This window comes from Drosophila biarmipes, chromosome X, assembly GCF_025231255.1.
Source record: "Drosophila biarmipes strain raj3 chromosome X, RU_DBia_V1.1, whole genome shotgun sequence".
Lineage (NCBI taxonomy): Eukaryota > Metazoa > Arthropoda > Insecta > Diptera > Drosophilidae > Drosophila > Drosophila biarmipes.
This window is the reverse complement of record NC_066611.1, coordinates 24,452,364-24,464,895: the sequence shown is the minus strand read 5'-3', so window position 1 is coordinate 24,464,895 and position 12,532 is coordinate 24,452,364. Positions and strand designations below refer to the sequence as shown.

The window sequence follows — 12,532 nt, the reverse complement described above, 5'->3', positions numbered from 1 at the left end:
CCACCTTCCCCCTGACTTTTCCCGCTTTCCACACGCCCCCTTTTCGCCTTTTCCCCGTTTTCCCGCCTGTCAGTAAGGCAGACAACAAGCGCGACTTTTCATTTGGTCATTTAATAAAATGCAATGCCCAGCCGCCATGTGGACAGAAAGGGGGCGCACCGCTGCCAGGGGCGTGGCAGGAGGGGTGGTGCCCCTGCTTTATTACAATGCTGGGCAGCAAAATTGTTGTTGGATTTATGGCGGCATTACATGACATGATTAATGGGCTCCAATAGCGGCCAGAGTCCAGGGGATACGAGGGGGTTTCATGGCTAGGGTCGGCAGGAGGCGGGGGACGGGGGCGGGGGCATAACCAGGACAATGGACACGCCGGCAAATGTTGACCAGAAGGCGGATTTAAAACGCAGCTCCATCAGCATCATCATCGCCATCATCGAAAGTTGCATCAAAGCAGCTGCCACTGTCATGAAAAGGGGGCTTAGCCGAGGGGGCCAATGCGTCCCAAGCAAGGCAGAAACCTTTAAGACCAGCTAACAGTGAGTTCAAAATCACAGGGCTAAGGGTATTTAAAGATATTGCATATAAGGCAAATACCCTTAAGAGGACTTCGTTTATAAGGAAAATACAAATTAAGTAAAAAGTTATCATGAGAAAATTACAGAGTTGTAATAAGAAATTGCTCAATTTTTTCACAGGACATTTATGACCCATAAACCAAAGGACATCTGTTACATATAACTAAAATATGCAAAATAAGTCTGAATTGAAATATCTATTAATTATTCTGGTATTACATACTTAGAATATTTTTGTCAAAACATTTTCAGATTATAGATGGCGGAACTCTACATCCTTTTTTGTTTTGCCTTTCAAAATGCAACTCCTGCTGGAAAAGCTCATTGGAATTTTTCTGCAGGCTCTATTTGCCAGCTCGCTGGCAGCCATAACATTTGAGACATTTCCGCTATGCAAATGACTCCCAATTAGTTCAATCTGCCATCCCAGGAACTCCACAAAGCGTCTCCGCAAATATGACACACTCAGACGGGAGCTCTTAACTCTTGACTTCTGACTACCGACTGCTGGATCAAAGCTCCTGCCCCTCCCGCCGGCTAATCAATGGAATCGAACGGAGGGGTCTGGGGTGGGAAATGGGACGGGGAAAATGGGAAATATGGGGAAATTCCGAAAGCCAAACTGAAGCAGGTTCCCCAATTACCCGGAGCTAAACTCCGACTGCCTCGCTTACGATTCGTTTATTCTGTTGATCCATCAAATTAAAAATGTAATGCTTCGAAATTTAAACACCCTAATGCAGCCCGAGGAGGGGATCAGGGATCACTAATAAGTGCAATCAGTGAGCGATGTCCGTCTGTCGGGCTGGAGTCACCTGTACGGCGCACACCCGACCCGAAACTCCATTTGAATCCTCTCCCCGGACTGCAGTTTGCCTTTTGTTTTTGCACAGCTCGTTCGCTTTTTTGTTTTATTTCGGCACTCGTCTCCTAATGAACTCGTTCTCAGGGGAAAAGTGCGACGTAAAATTCAGGTACACTGGCAATTAATTAGTAATATTTTAAAAAAAGAATTAAGAAAATTTTAAATAATTTATTGAGCTATAAACTGAGAATTAAAAAGTGAATTGTCGCTAGCTAACAAATATAGTTATAGAAAATCAGCTATCACAAGAACACAACAATATATTTTTAAAAATATCTTTACATTATATATTACATAAACCTCAACAATAGATTTTTAGAAAATAGTTTCTAAAATCGCAGTTATTATACAAACTAATCATATTTCATTGGTGTTATAGATGTGTGTATTAATTCTACAGTATTACTGTTTTGATTTCTTATTTTATCATTGCAAGGTATTATATATTTTCTCTCAGTGCAGTTCAGCCATCAAGTGGCATCAACGTTGTCATGATTTCTGCTTGTTAACATGGCTACCGTAGGAGTGGTGCCATCCTCACTCCTTTTCCAATTCAGTTCGGTTCGGTTTGGTTTGGTTTGGTTTTCCTGTCTTTCAAATTGGGAATTCTGAAAATTTAACTCTTAACGTTGCCCTCGTCGGTGTTTTTTATTTGTGTCCCTTGTTTTTGGCAAGGGATGTGGGCTGCGGGGGGCACTGCCATAATTCCTCGTCGACATGTCAACAGAGTGCCTCCATCCCAAGGATCGGCTGCCGAAAACAGTTGCCACACCGAATCTGCCTCTGTATCGGTGTCTGAATCGGAACCCGGTCGGAGACGCTGCTACGGACGGACGGACAGACTTACGGACGGACAAACGGACGGGCGGACGGGCGGACGGGAGGACGGGCGACGTGTTAGTTCATTTTGATTGCTAATTGGTTTGTTAAACAATGGCGTCGGGGGTTTTAACGAATTGCCCAAAAATGCAACGGGGCATGAGGTGAAAAGTTTATGGGCTGGGGTGGCATATCACTGATGAAGGGCCGCCGCAAGGTTTTGGTCTTGGGTTTATCTTTTCAGCGCGAGAAGTTGGGAGCTTCAATTAATGAAATTAGAAGCATGTTGTAACTTTTTATTCACTTCTTAAAGTGTTTAATGGTGAATTAAAAATGTTTTTTATTGACTAAAAATGATTTTTTCAGGAATTTATAATCCATAATCAATTTTCAATATTTAATTAAGTTATTTTGAAATTATTCGGGTATAAGATTGTTCGCATGTACTCCAAAAATATTATAAATTCAATAATAACCCTAAATTTAATGACTACAATTTTCCATTGCGGCTTCATCCGCCGCTAATTTTTCAGGCAACCCTCTGCCATCTGTGTTTGCCTTCATCTCTAGTTAAGTAATTTCCACGAGCAGTTTCCCAGTTGACATTGACTAACCGCAAAAGGGTGCGAGGAGGGGCTTCGTAGGAACCGGGAGAGGCTAACTAGAATTTTCCTTGGCAAATGGCTGCGAATTCGGAGGAACTGCAAAGGGGGGATGTGTTGGCAGGATGATTGCGCCGCTTAAAAGGCAGGTGATTCGGCAACAAGTGAGACGACCGCATAATCCACAGCGACCACAAAGGCCACACGGTGGCGCATTAATAAATTTGCTCTGGCAAAAAGCTGAAAAATATTGAAAAACCGATCTCTACACAATTGTCCATAAAGTGGACACTTTTTTGCGTTATTTTCCCTTTTTGCAGTTGATGCTGCTGCCGCCGTCGTTATTGCCGCGGGGTGTCCTTGTTTTTGCCGTGCGACCACAGCAAGGATTAAAGCGGACAGTAAAGCGGACGCGGTGCCATTTGTTGTGACAATGCGGCTAACAAAAGCGAAACACAACGCAGCCCATCACTGACTCGTTGATATTGACAACTTTTTAATCACTTAATAAATTCAATAAAATTAAATGCGGTTAAGCGGCTACAAGGACGGCGGCTGCTCGGCCACTCGGCTTCGCGGCTCCCCCAATCAAAACTCAACCACCTCAATCAAGGGAACCCCTTCGTCCGCCAGTCAATCAAAAATCCTCAAGCGCCTGACAACGAACAAAAGACTCGCAAAAATGTTGTCGAAAGGATTCAATGAGCCCCAGCTCCTCAAATATTTGAGTGCCCTTTTTCGGGTATCCCAAAGTGTTTGTCAGGGCTTAAATACTTGGCCAGCTTAATGGAGATTCAAATGAATTGGCTCAATAAAGTGAATGAATAAAGTACATTCAAGTAACTAATTAATTGATTACGCCTTTATTTACATTATTCATAAGCTCGTAGTCATTTAGTCTGAAAATTGTAATATATTTTTAAATGGGAGAAAATATTCTTTGAACTTTCTTACCGACAAGTATAGATGTTTTCTGGGGCATTTCCAGTGCGGCCTTCTTCTCTAGCATTCGCCCTTTGAAGGACATTTAATTAGCATGATTTAATTTGCGCGCAGCATTTTCATTTCGAGAATTAAGTGGCTCGCTCCGAAATCATCGGTGTTTTGGCTGGGGCTCCCTAAGCCCATCCCCTACAATAAAAACCGATAGACCCGGGCTTAGTTGAGGAAATCTCGGCTATTGGGGATTATGTCGGAGCATCGACTAATTGGAGTTGTTTTCCTGGGTCTCCGTTTTGCAGCCCAACCTAAGCGCATTAGGAGAGCAGAGGAAACGCAGTCTGAGTTGCGGGTTAACCGCCAAGGCCTTAGGCTTTTCTTTTTCACTTTTAGCCCTCGCCCCACATATATTTTCCGTGACAGCTAACAAATTGCCAACATTGGCATTTGAATTGTAATGCCCATTTTAAAGGCCCGTTTAAAGTTTTCGCAGACAATTGACTCTGCTCGCGTGACACTTTGGATTTTGTGGGCAACTCTGACCCCCCAAAACCCACTGCCATGGCCGCATGCAATCAGCGCTGACCAACGCGTTTCATTAGCACCAAATTAAGCAAAAATCACCCAAAAGGGGAAACAAACGAAAAAAGACTATTTAGGGCCCAGACAGGGCTGCTCAGCAAAATAGCAACGAGACTGGGTTGTAAGAATGCCTGTTATTTGTAGACATCCTGCACAAATATTTAATTGTATTCGACTTTGCTCTTACTATTTAATGAACGGGAAAAGAGACTTAAGACACTGTTTTAAAAATACCTCTTCATTTATAATTAAGAACACCATTTGTGTGAGCACATCTGTGTTTGTTTCGAGAGCCATGTTGATCGTACTCCCTATAAAGGGTGCTTCCCTCAAAGGCAGTTGCATTGGTCAAAATAAAAAATTAAAGAAGAAAACAAAGCGGCCTCGCCTCATTTTGTTTGTAATTTGTTCGGGGGAAATTCGGAGGGGCGGAGACGATGGGGGAGGAGGGCGGTGGGGGCCGACAGTTCATTTACCTTTCCTTTCTGCGGAAAACCCCTGCCCCCAGTCCCCCACTCTCACGGCCCGTGCCTCTTTGTAATTTCTGGCCAACCATTTTCCATTGGCCATTTTTATATTTTCGGTTCATTTCGCTGGCCCCTCCCCCACGATTTTCCCCCTCCCAGCCCCACCCCATCCATCGCTCATTTTCCCCACATCTTGTTTGTTTTGCTTTGTTTCGCTGGCGATTCGATTCGATTCGATACGATACGATTCGTTTCGCGTGGCGCGGTTTCGTGTATCTTTGTATCTTGCCCCGTATATCTCTGCTGCATCTGTATCTGTGTTTGCGTCTGTGTACCTAGTGACGCCCCAAACCGCCGGCAATCACACACAAGCAACCTCAGAAGCGACAACAATTAAAGCAACAATTTGGAAACGACACATCGGCTACTAGCTCACAAAGGAGGACTATTTCAGCACTCGAAAACACCGACGTCTGCGGAAAAGTGTTAAGATAAATGCTATAGCATTTGGTTGGTTTAAAAATAATGAACAGAGGTACACCAAATGTTGCACTTCGAGAAGGAGGCTACATATAAAAACCGAATAATATACAACATCAATGCCAAACAAAATCAAAATCAAGCGCAGCAAAAAACACACCGATGCCAAAAATAAGCCAACAAAAGTCCGGTTCTTTTTTAGCAAAAGCAGCCATCTACTTTTTCCTGCGGAACGGGGAAAATAAAACCAAAGAACTGGAGGCTGAAAAAAACATGGTGAAAAGTGTAGAACACATTGTGAAAATGTAAATTTTCCATTGATTAAATGCGAAAATGCAAGTGGTGGGCTGGAAAAGCGGCGAAGAACTGGGAGTGGAATCATTACAGATGCAACTGTTTTTCGAGAAAATATTTTGGGCAAATGCCAGGCGGAAAAATCCGAAATTCGCAGCTTCAATCGAATTCACTTGAATGGGTGGAATTCCCCTGAAAGTGTACTTGTGCTTCCTTTATGTGCGGTTCTTTGGCAGTGGTTTAAGTCGTTTGTTAATACAGGTTTTCATAATGAAGTCGGTATGTTTTTACTCATTGCTTATTTGTACAATTATACTTGGATTATGAAGGGAGTAGTGTTCTGTATGATTTTTTATACATTTACATACATACATACAGAATCATTGGAACAGTGTTTTCATGGAGCTGTGTAAAAAGTTTTTCATTGCGAGTCAGTTTTTTGTTTCAAAAAAGAACTTCATAAAAAAGAAAATTAGCTACTGATAGTCATCTTGTAAATAAATTATCCACGAAATCTTTTTTATTATTGCTACTTTCTTTTGTAATTATTTGTACTATTTTTTTTTTAAATCGTTTGCATTACAATTTTTTAAGCACCAGTGAGAAACGAACTTTGAAGCAGCCTAAAAGTAAATGTATATTCCCAATGAAAGAAAGTTGTTTTATCGTTAAGAATATTAAATTGATGTATTTTCTATTTGCTCATCGACTTATTTTAAGAGATACCTTTTTAAATATTTGTTGTTTCCAGCTTCATTGCGAAAGAGTTTTCCTGCAGTCCAGGGAGTTGAGAGGATGGTTTCCCACTGGCAGCTCACCCACGGCGATCTGGCCAAGTGAGAAACCCCATCGTCCTGTCACCAAATCGAGGTCCTGCGACCTTGACCAATCGAAGGCAAGGTCGGAGCGGCAGGGGCAGGGGCAGCGGCAGCGGGACGACCTTGACGGCCCACAAAATCCAACCAAGGTGTCGACCAGCAAAAGGAGATAACTCAACGCGACTGTGCGGTTAATGGCCTCGACAAATTTCACTGCGGTCGGCCAACTGCACGTCCCGTCCTGCACATCCGCCAGATATGTATCTGCATCCGAGCATTCGAGCATCCTGGCTACGAAATCGAGTTAGTTATGCCAATTAATGCGACAATTGTCGAAAAGCGAGCTCCTGCGGATCCAACGAGGTTCCCTAATCACCAATAATCCGCATTAATTGCCATCAATTTGGGCTTTGGCCATGTCCATGTCCTGCGGTCAGCAGATGTCCTTCGATTTTCGAGCACCACCAGGCTCCCACTGTGCACTGAAATGCTGTCGGTGTTTCGGGAATGCGGATATCTTTATCTTTCTGTTGGGAAAAATTGTGAAACCAAACAGAAAATGTCGAGACAATACGGTTAAAATTCATACACACCACAAAATATAGGAAAACATTTAAAAAGTTTCGTATAATAATTCCTAATCTATCTTTTGGCAAAAATTGTGAAACCAAATAAAAGTTTCGAGGAAATATTATGGACTTACTTTTAGCATAAAATAAATTTGTATATACACCGTAAATTTTGGAAAACATTTTTAAAGTGCCCATTTTAATTTCATATCTTTATCGGTCGGCTTAAAAAATTTTGAACCAAGAAAAGTTGTCAACATAATATGGGTTCATTTAATTATTGTAATGGATTTTTATATATGAAAATCTTTTAACAATTCCTACCTAATTTGTATACTCTTTTTTAAGTTAACAATGGTTGGGCTTACCATTGAGGTAGCTCCTTTTATTATTAGCCCATTATTCACCCCCCAGTAATACTTCTTATCGTTTTCGCTTTCTTCGGGGGAGGTCTCAATCATTGTTCTGATTGATAAGAACAGAGATTCTGCAATAAACTTGAGGACACTTGGATTTTCCCCCCAGCTGACAACCACAGTATAGGTGTTATCGATATACTCGAGAGATAAGTTCAATTGAAATTATTAATTCCTTGTTGGTTTTCCCACCAATTTTGCTTTGATAATTCAGTTTTGGAATTTCTCACTTTATTGGTAATTCCTCGTGGAACTGTGCTATCTTCCTCCGATAAGAGGACGAATGTGTTTTAAAGGGGAAATCCAATGAATATACATTTTAAGTCAATGCCGGAGTATTGGGTTCATAAAAAAGGATACGAAAATTCGTCACCTTATTATAGTAGGAGTACCATCCGGTTTCGATATGTTTTAAGTTGAAAAATACTATTCCTTTCATTTTCCCCTTTTAGAACTCAGTTTGTGTGCTTTTTGGCTGGAAGGAAGTGTCGCTGAAATATGTAAGAAATAAAAACAAGTACTGGATATTTTTTGTAAATACTTTTCGAGTGTGATTTTGTTTTTTATTTGGTTTTGTTTCAAATTCGATTTTTTGTGTTAGATTTCTTTTCGCGCTAAAACTTACGGCTAGACAAAAAAATTGATTTCCCGCTTAGACGACTAGTTAAACATAAAGATTAAAAATAGCTAAATTCGCGTATTATCCATCGAAAAAAAAGGCTCTCAAAAAAAAAGTAGTAATGAGTGTTACAACTAGTAAGCTATATACAAAAGGTGTGTGGGTTCCATTTGTATGGCTCGAACCGCGATTGAACTAAAGTTGCTTTCTTGGTAATATTCTGGATCTAGGTCTATGAGTGTTTTTTCTGCTGGGATTTGTAGAAAATCCGGGTGAAAAACGAGGGCCTGTGACTCAAACTCGTCGCACGATTTTATGAGTCCGAGCATAAAACTTCGCCGGAGTCTGAGGTCCAGGGGGAGTCCGTGTCCTGGATCCGCTGTCCCGTTACAGTATCCATTATCTTGGTGATTTCTCCTGATGACTTGCTGATGAATACCCTCGTATCCTGTCAACCGATGAGGCTGCTCCGTTTGCCGGCCGGAGGTAACTTATAACACTATATCACAATTATAATTTTTGCCCGCTTGCCGCTCTGCGCCGCCGCTGTTTTATCACTTTGTTTTTCTGCTTTTCCGTTTTTCCGCTCGGGATCAGTTTTTAGTAGGGCCGCCACACGGTCTTCTGCTGGACGGCGGCGCTCTTGATCTTGGTGGTCGTCTCCGGCGACGACTGCCGCCCGTGGACGACGGCTCCGGGTCCGCTCTCGTGGTACAGGGGCTTCATGGCCGAGGGCGCCTTCAGGTCGCAGCGCATCCGCAGGGGCGCCACGTCCAGGCTCTTGTCCAGGTCGAACTCCGACTTGACCACGTCGATCTGCTCGTCGTCGGAGTCGCCATCGCTGGCCGACTGCTCGTGGATGGAGCTGGTCTCGATGGAGGTGTTCAGCTTGAGGAGCACGTGCTGCTGGGTGGGCGAGGAGCTGGAAGGGCGCGAGGAGGCGGGGCTGACGTGGTTGACCACCGGCTCGCTGGCATGGTGATGCAGTGCAGCGTTCCGCGCCCGCAGGCCCGCGGCGGCGGCAAAGTTGTACGGATGGAAGGCGTGGGGCGTGGCGGTGGCCACCTTGGCGGCGGCGGCGGCGGCCACATGGTTAAACGGGAACTGGGGCATGGCGTAGGGCGTGGCCGGAGCAGCACCTGGTGGCGACGGCATCATGGTGGCTGCCTGACCCGCCGTCGGCGGATGCGGGTACTCGGCGGGCTGCACCACGGCCGAGGAGGAGCTGGTAGACACGGGCACCACGGCGGGATTCGGGTTGGGCGAGACGGACGAGGCCGAGGACTTGGCCAGGGCGGGATGGTGCACCTGGGCCGCCTGGGCGGCTGCCTGGTGGCGGAAGTAGTCCGCGTAGCCGTAGGTCATGTACGCCGCGTCCAGCCAGGCGGGGTTCAGCATGAACGGGTTGAACGCGCCGGGATGGGGGTAGCCATAGCCTGGAAGGAAAAGAAAAAGCAGGAAGTCAGTAAGGAACGTGGCTTTGAAGCAAAGGTTTTTAAAAAGGGAGGAGGAGGGGGTTTAGTGGGTTAGGGTCGCCTTTAAAGTCATTTTATAAGCATTTTTAAGTGTATAAACAGGGTTCTTTTCGTATTTGTTTCCATGGTTACAAGATTTGAAGATTTTTAAGATCATATAATGATGAAAACAAAGTATATACGTAAACTATTTGAAATACATTGAGTATCTTTGAGATACATCCTTGAGATCAAGGCTGGCAAAGAGATGCTGAGGTCTTGGGATCAAAATAAAATAAGTTTGGAGTCTTTATAAAGTATGCGGAATACTTTGAGTATCTTTGAGATAGTATCTGAGAGACTGTTTAGATGGTTCTGACGGCTTTTAAAGGCTGGTGTGTTGGGGAAAGGGGATGTGGGGGAGTGGTTCGAACTGAAAACATAACGGAAACTAAAAAACTCACTTTGCTTACTTCTTGGCTCCCGCGGCCCGTCGACGGTCACCTTGATGGCCTTGCTGTAGCTGGCGATCTGCACGGGGTACGTGGCGATGGTGATGGTCAGCGTGAAGGACTTGCCGCGGCCGCTCCTGCCCACGAAGCGCAGATCGTTGAACTTGGCCACCTGGTTCTTCATCGTGGTGGTGCAGTTGCGCAGCTCGCCGCAGTAGTTCTCGTCGTTGCCGCACTTGATGGACACCAGGGTGCCATCGGGCACGTCGTCCAGGGCGATCACCTTGAAGGCGCCGGGCAGCGACTTGTTGGAGCGCCAGTGGTTGGGCAGCGCGCTGCACAGGATCGAGGGCGAGCCGGTCTGGGCCAGCTCGCCGTGGTACTCCTGCAGCATCTCGTGCAGGCTGGCGAACATGTCGGTCATCGAGCTGGGCATCTTGGCGGACGCGGAGGCGGAGGCGGCGGCCACTGACGCGGAGCCCGCGGCCGGGTTCTGCTGCGGGCTGCTGGCGTTGTTGGAGCTGGAGTTGTTCGTGCTGAGGTCCGGCGTGGAGCTGCCCGTGCTGCTGGCCGAGTGGGTGCTGGTGTTGGCCAGGCTCTGGCCGGGATTGCCCTGTGCCGCGGCGGCCGCGGCGGCGGCGGCGGCAGCGGCTGCTGCTGCGGCCAGGACCTGTGTGTTGTTGGCCACCATCGTTGGACCCGCTGGCAGATGCATCTCGTCGTATCCGAAAGTAATCCTTGGGAGCGTGTCTCTCGGGGCTGTATCTCTGTGTGCGTTTCACTTCACTTGTATCTGTTTGCGGGTCACTTGCAAAAAATTGGTTTGGGTTTTGAATTTCGCGGTTTCGAATCGGTCGTTGTGGCTCTCGAACACTCGGAATCGCAATCGGTATCTCTCAGTGCGTTCTCGACACGCTAAAGTCGCTGAGTGAACTGATTCTCTGCTGCGATCGTTGGCAGTATTTAAAGTGGAATGCGCTGCTCGCCGCCTCTGCCGGCGTCGCTGCCGCCGCCCGGCGCCCGTCTCGCTCGCTCGCCCCGGCTCCGTCCCGCTCTCGCGCGTGGTCCTGGGCGGTGTGGTGGTGCGGTGGCTACCTACGCACACAGGCGCGCTCTAAGGGTGCCGGCGAGCAGGTATGTACATCGCACATCGGTATATCGAGCAACCACCATTGCCGCCGCAACAACAACCACAGCAAAAAATTTCCCATTTTTCCATTGCGGTCTCTCCGTGTGTGTTCGTGTGTCTGTGTGTCTGTGTGTCCGTGTGCCTGTGTGGCTGTGTCCGTGTGCTGCGAGAGAGAAGTCGCTTGTTACTTGTGGCCAGAAGGGAAAAAAGAAATAATAAAGGCGGAAAAAGGAAAATCGCACGGGCGAGAGCGAGAGAGGGATGGCCTGGAAATGGCACCGAGAAAAACTCAAAAAGAAACACACCGAGGCTTTTCCGCTCTCTCGCTCTGGCTCTGGCTCCGGCTCTGGCTCTCCCTCTCTGCCCCACGGGCGGTCTGGAAATGTGTGCGTTTTCCTTTTCTTCGCTTTGCATTTTTTCAGTTTTCCTCCTTGCGCCGCGCCACGCACGCCGAGGAGAACGGCCGTGCAACAGATTCCCGTTTTCCACTTCCAGCGGCGCGCGTGTTTTGCCGGCCCTCCTGCCGAGGGGCGTCCTCGAGGGGGGCGGCCCAGGTAGGCACCCACGGCCGAGCGGAGGGGTGGGGAGGGCCGGCCAGGGCGTCCTGCCGACAGGACATGAGGACTCAATTAGCCGGTGGGAGGAGGGGCCAGGGGCGAAATTATCATAAATATTATCGCAAAACAAGGGGATCGGAAGCCACGCCAGCCTTGAGTCCTCGCCACTCAGAGGCTGATCTTGGGGTCTTGGGATATTAGGGGGGTCAAGAATCTGCAGAATCCTGAGCATCTAACTGAGCTTGGGGTCATTTTATATCTGCAAATATAACATCGCTTGGCAGGATAGGCAATGCCACTAAAACTAGTGTTAAAAGTGCTGAGGTCAGCTCTACACTTAATGATTCAAGTGCTATCTAATCTTAAAGTATTCATTGCGGTCTCTCGGGCTCATATATGTCAGCGATCCATTCCCACTGTCATAGCTACTTCTCTCTCAATCGATCAGAGACTGCCTAAGCTGGATAGAATAACACTCCTTATCAATGTCCCAGAAATTAGTGCTCCGTCGATGATCATATTACGGCACCCTGATCCCGCACCACAGCCATTGTTGCCCAATGTTACCTCGACTCCGCCCACGCTTACTCGGGTCTCCGATCTCGCAGCTCGATCGGCGATCCGCCATCTCCGATCTGGATCTGTCCCACCAACACCCATTGTGAGGTCCGGTCTGCGCCGGGCACTATCATCGGATCGACTTAATCCTAATGCTGATCGGGCGATTATCTGGCGATTAGTCGTGTAAATATTTGTGTGGCGCAATCCCCTGCGATCTCGTTTCCATATCCGTTTTCGCTGCCTGCGATCGCCGATCCTTGATTGGATCAGGCTTAGCTAGCTGATCGGATTGGATCTGGTCCGGAAGTGTGATGCTCGGAGGACACGGCCGAGA

General features: G+C 46.7%; 1 protein-coding gene across 2 annotated transcripts; it reads right to left on the bottom strand.

Annotated features, from left to right (window-relative positions):
* Nucleotides 1-7,951: 7,951 nt before the first annotated feature.
* Nucleotides 7,952-10,868, bottom strand: LOC108027626 (segmentation protein Runt). Of its 2 annotated transcripts, none has more exons than XM_017099146.3 (2): nt 9,964-10,868; nt 7,952-9,481 (listed from the first exon to the last, which is right to left on the bottom strand). In XM_017099146.3, exons 1-2 carry the CDS (start codon nt 10,664-10,666, stop codon nt 8,646-8,648), a joined length of 1,539 nt encoding a protein of 512 aa, XP_016954635.1. In that variant the 5' UTR covers nt 10,667-10,868; the 3' UTR covers nt 7,952-8,645. The 2 variants fall into 2 exon arrangements, with proteins under 2 accessions (XP_016954635.1, XP_016954636.1); XM_017099147.3 differs by having other exon boundaries at nt 9,973-10,868.
* Between the last annotated feature and the right edge of the window lie 1,664 nt (nt 10,869-12,532).